General features: G+C 56.3%; 1 protein-coding gene across 3 annotated transcripts in view; it reads right to left on the bottom strand.

The window, feature by feature from the left end:
- Positions 1-9741, bottom strand: part of HUNK (hormonally up-regulated Neu-associated kinase) — a 106577-nt gene extending 96836 nt beyond the window's left edge. Inside the window, exon 1 of one of the 3 annotated variants that reach the window (XM_051859489.2) lies at positions 9394-9741. In XM_051859489.2, the coding sequence (XP_051715449.1) occupies positions 9394-9660 (267 nt within the window). In that variant the 5' untranslated portion in view covers positions 9661-9741. Of the gene's footprint in view, positions 1-6179; positions 7031-9393 lie in introns of those variants that run through there. The other 2 variants (XM_051859488.2, XM_070071879.1) reach the window with 2 other exon arrangements.
- Positions 9742-10572: the final 831 nt, after the last annotated feature.

Here is a 10572-nt window from a genome sequence, read left to right on the forward strand (position 1 = left end):
CCGCACGAGCCAGGGGTTTGCAGAGGTCTACACCTGCCACACCCTCCCCCCGCCCTGTGACCGGGACAGAGCAGAAGCAGGTGGCCCAGGGCAGGGCCATGACTGGAAGGAGCCTGTCTCACCTGAGCATGATCTGCAGCCACAGCCCGACGAGAAGGGAGACCCAGACCCTCATCTCAGCAGCACACGGACCGAACGGGCAACAAGACAGCAACTCTGAACACTGTGTAGGCCAATGCTCCACTTGGAATCCGATGAAACCCATGGATCCTCTGCCCAGAAACACGACTACAGACACGCAATTTACAGGGGTCCAGAGACCCCCAAAACTCACCTAGGGTCCCTCTCTAGTGAGCAGAACCCAAGGAAACAACCTCTGAAAACAACAACAAGAAACTAAAGCAAAGACCAACCAGGGAAGGGGGATGGATGGGAAGACAGAGGAAGCTGCACCATATAGCAAACAGAGCCGATTTCCTGCATATATAAAGCGCTCCCGTAACTCACTAAGAAAAAGACCCAGAAACCCAAGAGAAAAACGGGAATGGGCATGAACAATTCACAGCAATGAAAAATAAATGGTTGTAGAGGTACAAAACACACTCAACTCCCTTTTGAAGAAAGAACTACAAATAAAGCAAGACACTATGTTTAACCTGTCAGACTGTGAAAGATCAAAGTGGGAGAGTACTGGCAAAGACACGGCAAAACAAAGTATAACAAAGTATAACCTGGGAAAACCTCTCTGGAAAGCAATGAGGCATTCTACACCCACAGTAACAATAGACACACCTTTCAGCCTGGGACTAGGAATTCACCCCTCAGGGATACTGGAAAGACTTACAAAAGGATGAATGGGCAGGGTATTTATTGCATCGTGGTTTGGGGATAGGAAAAAAAAAAATCGTGCACCATCTAAATACCCATCAGCTAGGAATGGCTAGGTTAACCTGATAGCAACAGTATGCAGTAATTAAAAAGAACAGGGGAGGCGGGTGTTTGGCCTAGCAGTTAGGATGCCCACATCCCACATCAGAGGGCCTGGCTGCCTACCCTCCCCTGCTCCTGACCCAGGCTTCCCACTAACATAGACGCTGGGAGGCGGTGACGAGGGCTCAAGTGACCGAATTCCTGCCACCTACGTGGAAGACCTGACTCGAGCCCTGGCTCAGCCCCAGCTGTCACAGGCATGTCTCCCTTTCCCTACCCGCTCAAATAAATTAATTTCAAAAGCATTTTCATATGCACTGAAATAATTCTGTAAGTTTTTCTTTTTTAGTTTTAATTTTTATTTATTTGAAAGGCATAGCAAGAGAGAGAGAGAGAGAGAGAGAGAGATCTTCCATCTGCTAGTTCACTCCCCAAATTCTCACAAAAGCAGGAGCTTGGCCAGGTCAGAGCCAGGAGCCCAGACCTCCATCTGCAGTCTCCCAGGATGCATTGGCAAGAAGCTGACCTGGAAGCAGAGTGGCTGGGACTCAGACTGGCTCTCCAGGTCAGGACACAGGCCTCCCAAGCAGCAGCTTACCCCGCTGAGCCGCAATGCCCATCTCTCTAGAGTAGTTATGGGGAAGGAAGTTTAAGCCACATTGCTGATTGAGAAAAGCAAGATACCAAACAGCATGTACAGTGTAAAAACCCATCCGCCCATGCCTACACCTCGGCAAACATGTATGTGTGCTTGTGTGCATACATGGTTATCTGGAAGGACCCACAAGAAGCTAGAAGCAGGGGTACCCTTAGGGATGGGACGCAGGAGCTGAGGAGCACAGATGAGAGATGGACAACAAAACCTTTGAATTTCAGACCATGTGACTGGATCAGCTGTGCTACAACTTCACCAAATGCATCTTAAAATGCCCCCCCAAAAAAAGTAAGTAGGAATTTCATAGCTAGGATGGAGCCCACTCAGTGGATGTGACAAGATGTTAGGAAGATGGCTCCACCCTGAGTCGTCTTTTCACCCTTTAGAATATTCTGGAATCACTGCTCTAGTTGTCAAAAGCCCAAGTTCCCATACCTCCTGCAACAACTTGCCCCATGGCTCAGCAATGAGGAGGTGGCAGGGTGCCTTCCCAGGACAGCAGCCTGTGTCTGAATTAGGTCTGCTGCTCAACACATTAGCCAGGCTCTCTGTTGCCAAAGATTTGTCAAGAGAAACAACACAGAGGACGTGACATGAGCATGCCACCCCACAAGTACTGAGTCAAACACACAACGGAGCTCCGGGGCCTGCAGCCAGGGTGGGAGGCCAGAACACTCCCCCGCTCGCTGAAGGCCAGGGCTGCTCCCTCGCTCCTGCTCCAGCAACCACAGAGGGGTTAGCAAGGCAGGATGGGGAGGCCACCCACTTTGTTTAAGGAACCCACCTGGAGTCAGGTGAAGACCCCAGCCTGGGCCTGTCTCAATGAGCAGTGGACACTGGGATGCAGCGCACCACCTTCAGTGCTGAGAACAGACTCCCAGGGCTGCTGGCTCTCAGCTATGCGCTCACCCCAGAAACTGCCCTGAGCCACTGTTCTGTCCAAGGCCATGGTCCCTTCCCAGAGCAGCACCCATCCAGGGAGTGGTCCATGCAGAGGCCTAGTAGGCCAGTCCTCTCAGCCCGGCCTGGGTAACTCTGAAAGACCAGCTGAGCTCTGGGGCTCACCATGGCATGGGCAAGGGCTTTGCTATTGTTATTTAGTTGAAAGGCAGAGAGGCCGGCGCCGCAGCTCAATAGGCTAATCCTCCGCCTGCGGCGCCGGCACACCGGGTTCTAGTCCCCGTCGGGGCGCCGGATTCTGTCCCGGTTGCTCCTCTTCCAGGCCAGCTCTCTGCTGTGGCCTGGGAGTGCAGTGGAGGATGGCCCAAGTGCTTGGGCCCTGCACCCGCATGGGAGACCAGGAGAAGCACCTGGCTCCTGGCTTCAGATCAGTGCAGTGCGCCGGCTGCAGCGGCCATTGTGGGGTGAACCAACGGCAAAGGAAGACCTTTCTCTCTGTCTCTCTCTCTCACTGTCCACTCTGCCTGTCAAAAAAAAAAAAAAAGGCAGAGAGAGGAGAGAGAAAAAGATCTCCCATCTGTGGATTTACTTCCCAAACACCCACAATAATCAGGGCTGAACCAAGTTGAAGCCAGGAGCCAGGAACTCCTTCTGGGTCTCCCACATGGGTGCCAGGGACCCAAACACTTGAGCCATCATCTGCTGCCTCCCAGGGTGCACACTAGCAGGAAGCTGGATCAGAAGCAGAGCTGGGTCTTAAACCAGGCACCCCAATATGGGATGTGTCCCAAGCAGCACCTTAACCCCTGTACCAAACACCTAGCCCACCCCTCCTGGTACCAACAGCCTGAGAAGGCGCTGGTCATTCAACAGTGGCCCCAAAAAACATCGTCAAGTCCTAGCCCCTGGTACCTGTGACTGTGATCTTATTTGCAAACGGGGTCTTACAGATGCAGCCACGTTAAGATGCGGCAGTACTGTATTCGGATGGGCGCTAAACCCAACGCTGGATGCTCCCGTAAGGAGACCCACGAGGAGACTCCAGGACAAGGGCAAGGCTATGCACACAGAGGCAGAGACTGCGGTGCTGCGGCCACAAGCCCGAAAACAGCAAGGGTTGCTGGCAACCACCAGAGACTGGATGGGACAAGGAAGGACCATCCATCCCCCTGGAACCTGAAGAAGGAGCACAGGCCCGCTGACGCGTTGATGTTGAACTTGCAGCTTCCAAAACTGGGAGGGGATGCACCTCTGTTGTCCAAGCCACCCGGCTTGTGGCAATGTGTTCCTGAGCTGCCACAGCAAACAAACAGGGCCAGAGGGAAAATCTGCTCAGGGCTCCTTCCACATAACAGACCAAGCTGGTTCTCGCCTGCCTGGGGTTGCCACAAGCTGGGAAGACCTCAGAGAGACCTTAAGATGCAGAATCTTGGGCTGGTCTTTTTTTTTTTTTTTTTTTTAAGATTTATCTATTGATTTGAAAGGCAGAGCCACGAGAGAGGGGAGAGAGAGCGAGCAAGAGATCTTCATTTGCTGGTTCACTCCCCAAATGGCCACAATGGCCAGAACGGGGCCAGGGCCAAAGCCAGGAGCTTCCTCCGGGTCTCCCATGTGGGTAGCAGGGGCCCAAGGACATGGGCCATCTACCACTGCTTTCCCGGCAACATTAGCAGGGAACTGGATTGGAAGTAGATCAGCTGGACCCGAACCAGTGCCCATGTGGGATGCTGGTATCATAAGCAGTGGCTTAACCAAGTATGCCGCAATCGGGCCCCAGGGCTGGTCTTTTCGATAAGGGCATGGCCACGGCTCTCCCAAGTTCATAGGGGTAGCAACAACCTTCCCGGTACTGTTCAGACTCTCTGCTTCTACCTCCTCTTTCCCGGCCATCTTCTCAGCCAGGAGCATCCTGTCCCACGTAAGTTTCAGTCCAAGTCAGCACCTCCAAGTAGCTGAGTGGAGGAGAGGCTTCACCAGTTAACTAAAATAGGGCTTGGGGGTTACCCACAGGTCTCATCCAAGAGAGCAGGTCTCTTAGCGACCACGCATAATCAAAAGGAGGTGCAGAACCCAAGGCAAACGACTTGATGTCCAAGAGAGCACCCAGCTGCCCAGCTCTCTGAGTGATCGCAGCTGCCGCTCCCTTTTCCTCTTGGAAGACATCCCCTGGGGCGGCCGGTGGCCAGACTCCCAGAACAGTGGCAGAGAGACCCAACAGTCTCGGCAGAATGAGTGGGATTGGCACGGCCGCCGGGAAGCAGACCTGTCGCTGTGACAACACCTGCAGAGAAAATGAGGGGCTGTACCCCTCTTCCGTGGGCACTGCTGCGTTGACTCAGAGCGCCCTTTGAAGTCCACGAGACCTGTATCAATGAACACCAGGAGCCCAGCCCTAACGTGCCAATTTCCATCATTCCAGAGTACTTCAAAAAGATGAGGCAGGCAGGAAGTTCAAAAGAATGAGCCCGCCACTGCAGCCTGCAATCTCCGAAATTACAGGCACGGCCTTGTCACCCGGGACACGCTGAGCAGGTGCTTCTGCGAACGCCTCCTCCTTGCCACAACAAGTCCCCGCGGCGGATTAATAGGAGCTTCCAGTTCTCTAAGCATTCCTTCTGCCTCGGAGCTATTGCCCCTTAGATTTCTAGCACTTAAAAAGAAACGCAGGGTTCTGCACCTGTTTGTTCTAGAAATCCTTGCTAAAAACAGATCTGCCAAAAAAGGCCACCTCTAAAATTAGTCATATTTCCTGCCCTGTAGAACATAGTAAATTGTATTTTTAGTAACTCTTTCACTCCAGGTATCTAGCACTGTCATACTCTGGGCGTGATTACTGACAACTTACGACGCAGGCAACCCTTATTTTTTAGCCCCAAAATAGCTCCAATGAAAATGATAAACAGGCTTTTCTTTTTCCTGCTTACCCAAATGCGAGAACAAGATATTTAAATACCTTAGCCAATCATTTCATGTTCCCAAATTTGTCTCTTACTCACCGGAGGAGGCTCCTGGCTGCCAGTTTTGCCTGCCAACCAAACCAGCTCTAGACCCGAGTCACACCTATACTTTTCTCAATCAAGCTTTGCCAGCTGTCTTGTATCCATTTATTTATTTTTTTTCATGTAAAACTGACTTGCCATGCACCAGGCACGATGCATTTCCTGGCATCAGGGCAGCAAGCATAATCCCTCTGAGTCTTTCAAAGTCATCACTCGACATTTTCGCGCAACGACTGTGCGCTGTGTCAAGGCCACAGAGAAGGATACTTCTCAGAATCTGAGTTTGGGATCATTTTCCCTGCTCCAGTCATCAACGTACGTTTAGTCAAAGACACAGGGCCCGGCCTGAGAATGTGCCAATTTCGAGTTTCACATGATCGGGTGAACCACTTATTTTTAATTCCAGATTAACAAGAGACTGTAGGAGCTCAAAGCTAGAGAGAGACAAAATTAGGTCTCAGCCCAAAGTCCTCCTCTCTTTGCAAGCCCTAAAAGGGCCATCCAGATTCAATGACTTCCAAACTAACAGTTTCCCAGGAACAGCAGTCCAAACACTGCCTGCGCCTCCATGATTCAGGATCCCGTCTCAGGGCCCACGGTAATTCCCAGTAAACCATGCACCACGCACCCAGAGCTTCCTGCGAATGGGCCCCAGGTCGAAACACAACACGCACATAACCCCCCATGCTAAATACCTTCAGCCAGCCAAACTCTGGATTTTGGTCTCCAGCACCCAAAACAAAATGCACAGTTCGAGAATACAGCTCTGAAACAGGCCAAAGTGGGGGCAGCTCCTCATCACCCCTTCTTTCTGCTTCTTCAAGAATGATTCCCCAAGAGAAACAACAGGGAACCCTTGCATTCTGGTGGGCTGCTGCAGCTGATTCTCACTAAAGTGAGCATGACTTCCTTCCCCCTCCAACCCTGGACCTCATCTGAGTGCTTTAAAAAGATAGGAAATGAGAACAGTGAAATACTTTCACCCAAGATAGGAGACCGTGCAAGGGGGAGGGGCCTTCCCTGGTCTGCAGCTACCTTCCTCCAAGCTCTTTCTCACCAAGGTCTCTGTCGGTTCCGCTCACCTGAGCAAACCATTCCCCAGGCCAAAACTCTCAACAGCTCACCTTGTAAAAACAACTGAAGGTTGCTGCGAATTGCCTGGGGTTGCCGTCCCCTTTGCTTTGGCCTTAGAAGGCAACTCTGAAAAGCAAGAGTGGAGATGGGGAATCCTAACTCTCAACCCTTCCCATGCTGAGTCATGCACAAAAAAAACAGAGTGCGGGGGTAACTGTAAATAATCTGTACAATCTGCTACAACTCAAACCTATTAGTTAAGCATTGAAGCTGCTGGAGTTGGGAGATAAATGCTGTGAATGACACCACGGTTTCTCTAGAGCCAGAAACTAAGTGAACTAAAATCCAGATTTCTCCTGAGGCTTGTAGTCCCAGGAGACGGACTTGGAAAACCAAGTTTATCATCATGCACAGCCCTCCCCATTCCCTTCGCTGGTGCTGGGGCCGACGTTGTAAAGTTGCTGCCTGCGACACCAGCAACCCATACGGACACAGGTTCAAGTCCTGGCTGTTCCACTACCAATCCAGCTCCCTACTAATGGCCTGGGAAAGCAGCAGAAGAAGGCCCAAATCCTCGGGCCCCTGCCACCCACATAGGAGACCCAGAAGAAGCTCCTGGCTCCTGGCTTCAGCCTGGCCCAGCCCTGGCCAGCTCTTATGGCCATCTGGGGAGTGAACCAGCAAATGGAAAATTCTCTCTCTCTTTCTCTCTCTCTGCCTTTCAAATAAGTAAATAAATCTTTAGAGGAAAAAAAAAAAAAAAAGAACCACTGTGCTGATTAATTAGATCAAACCAGTTAATCCAGAGAAATCCAAAAATCCAATGAATGCAAATGATAAGGGTGAGGTAGACAAAGTGAGATTCAGCCCTTAAGAAACAGAAGTAGCTGGGGTGCAGCCAGACTCCTCCTCTGGACCCCATTTGGACAGCAACTGCCTGCATTCCAGCGTATGCAAGGGGCCCAGCATGGAGCTCCAGAACCCAAGTACTGGGGGCAGGGGCTGAGCTCTGGATGCGTCCCCAGACAGCTCAGTGAAGGCCAAGAGCTTTATGCTATGGAGGAAAAATGCATCAGTGAGAAGCCAGGGCCACAGTGCAGCAAGAGAGCGGGGAGGGAAGCCAGGGGAGGAGGAACGGACTTGGCGATGTCTGCCCGAGTTGTCAGCAGACTGACTCGCCTCTTTTTGCCACGTTTAGAGGGGAAATATGCACGACCAGGCAGAATCCTGTATGTTCCAAATGAAAATAAACCCCCAGCAGCCGCGCCAGGAGCAGTTTGCCCAGGGACAGAAGAGTAACTAACACAGCGTCCGCGCACCCTGGATGGAGTGGCGATGTGTGATCCGCTCGCTCCCGTCCTCGGCCCCCTCTGCACTACCAAGACGCTCTGCTATTTTTCTTCTTCCCTGATGAGTTAGTTCCTCAACCCAGAAATTCAGGCCCGACACACTTCTGCAACCATTCACCATAACCCCAAAAGAAAGGCATACCCCACCTGGAACAGCTGTAGGAGAGAGCGCCAGTTACTAGAGTGACAAAAACTTGCACTCAAATGCAAAGGGCTTGGGGACAACGTGGGGACACAGAGAATGGGAAACTAAAGTGATGATGAGTCTGGGGACACTTTGGTCTTGTCACCAGAGACCTCACAGAATAGCACGGCCAGGGACCCTTCTCCAGTGGCCAGAGGGCCCCAGGTCCCCCAGGCCAGTGGGCAGAGGGAGGAAGCCCCTGCTTCCCTCCTCTCCCCTCCCTGCAGACACCCCCTCATCAATGGGCCCCACACAGGGGCTACTGCAGCCTAGGTATGGCCTTGAGGGTGAGCGGTAGCTCGGCCAGCCACAGCCCGCAGTCCTGAGCCCCAGAGGGGAGGCAACTCTCTGTCTGGGGCAGCCACGCGGCCTGGGGTGACCCAGCCTTCGAAGAAAGTCACCATCCCTTGGGCTTCTTCTCGCAGGTCTGAGTGAGCCCTTAGGCCACCGGCGTGGGCCTCAGCACGCAAGCAGTCACGGCCACAGGCTGCATGGGGGGTCCCTCCAGGTCCTCGGGAAAGAACCCTTTGCCTTCTCCTCTTTGAGAAGAGGTAGGGGGCACATCCCAACCTCCAAAACCTGGGAGGTATTTGCCCGGTTTTGTACCTGCCAAAGCAGGGTCCTCTCCGCCCTCCCACACACAGACGGGCTGGAGGGAATGGGGGAGGGGCAAGAGTGAGAGTGGTGGGTGACAGCAGGACACAGAGTTGCCCGGGGAGGGGGCTGTGGAGAGAAAGACAAGTTGCAGGACAGGTGCTGAGAGGGGCAGGGGTGAAAACCCTTCTGAGAAATTCCCTGGCTGTCCCAGCCCACAGGTGGGGGCATGGGGGAGGGTCTGCAGGGTCTCGGCCTTTCCTCGCCTCCCCTCCCTCTAGAATTCAGATCTAAGCTCCCCTAAAGGCTGGCTGATCCGCTAATGTCCACCCCCCCCAACACCCAATCCCGATCTAAGGAGCGCGGCTTCCTCCCTCGCCGCGGATCTGCCGCCCCTACCGGCCAGGAGAGCCGAGTCCCCGGCCCCCGCGCCGCGGCCCGCCAGGCGGCGCCCTTCCCGGAGCAGAAAAAGCGAAGTGGGCCGGCTTCTAGGGCAACCCTGCCGCCCCCCACCCCCGCCCCCACCCCCACCCCCACCCGGGGAGCCCGGAGCCCAGACGGCCCCGCGGCGAGGCCCCCCGGCGCGCGGGAGGCGCGCACCCACCCCTTCCAGCCCGAGAGGAGCGCGGGCTCAGGCACAGGCACCGGCCCGGGGCTCACGCCGGGACCCCCGGGCCGCGCCCGCAGCCGGGCCGCGCAGCTGCTCACCTTCTCTCCGGTCAGCACGTGCAGCCCCTCGCGCACCTTGGCGAAGGAGCCCTCGCCCAGCTTCCTGCTGCCAATGAGGTAGTTGCCCACGCGCTTGTGGTGCTGGAAGTCGCGGAGCCGCTCGCGGGGCACACCGCTCACCCAGGCCGGCAGGAAACTTCCCTCGCAGGCCGCCGCCGGCCGGGCCGCGTCCTCCGCGCCGCCGCCGCCGCCGCCCCCGGGCGCCGCCGGCTCTCCCAGGAGCCCGTCCCCCGCCGCCGCCGGCATCGCGCGGCTCCGGCTCGCCAGCCGCGCTCGCCGCTCCTCCTTCTTCCTCCGGCTCCTCCCGCCGCCGCCGCCGCCGCCGCGGGCCCGGCCCCTCCCGGCCCCGGTCTCCGCGCCCCGCGCCCCGCGCCCCGCGCCCGGAGCCGCCGCGCTCACGCCCCCCGCGCGGCCGAGCGCGGCGCGCAGACAATAGCAGGCGCCCAGGGGGCCGGGGGCTGGGGATCCGCCCCCAAGAAGTTCTTCCTGGGAAGATCGCCCCGGGTCCGGTCCAGCGGGCTGATGACAGGGGCTGGCCCGGGAGGGGCGCGGCCGGGCGCCTGGGTCCCGGCGCCTCGGCAGCCTCCGCCCTCGCCGCCGCTGTCCGGCAGGCACGGGCTCCGCGGTCCGGCTCGCTCGCTGCTAGCCGTGCGCCGGGCGGGCTGCAGGCGGCCTCTGGGAGGCAGCGGAAGAAAGCCCCATTCAGTTTGAATTCGCAGAAATTCAATCCGGTCGCGGACGGCGGGAACAGCCGCGAGCTCCACTCCGCAGCCTGTGCACTTTCAAATCCTCGTAGCCCCTCCTTCGCCGCGCGCAACAGCCACGCTCGACCCTCGCTCGGGAGGGGAGGGGGCAGCGAGCGAGCGGCGGCGCCACCTGAGCGCCAGACGCGGGGGACCCTGCGGGGCCGCGCACACGCGCGCTCCCGGGCCGGCTGCGCCTCTCCTCCGGATTCCGGGCTGGGGCTTTCTGGACCTTTCGGTGCTGTGATCCCCCCCACCAGCCGCACCCACTTGGGGCTGGGGGAGGTAGCGAGGCGCCTTGGAACCCTGCGCCCTGTGGGTTGGGCTGGGTGCCCAGACCAGAGCCTGGCGCGCAGTAGCGTCCCCTGGCCCGGGAATGGGTGGACTGAAGGAGGGTTGGGGAGGTGGCGGGCCG

The sequence above is a fragment of the Oryctolagus cuniculus genome, chromosome 4 (assembly GCF_964237555.1).
Source record: "Oryctolagus cuniculus chromosome 4, mOryCun1.1, whole genome shotgun sequence".
Classification (NCBI taxonomy): Eukaryota; Metazoa; Chordata; class Mammalia; order Lagomorpha; family Leporidae; genus Oryctolagus; species Oryctolagus cuniculus.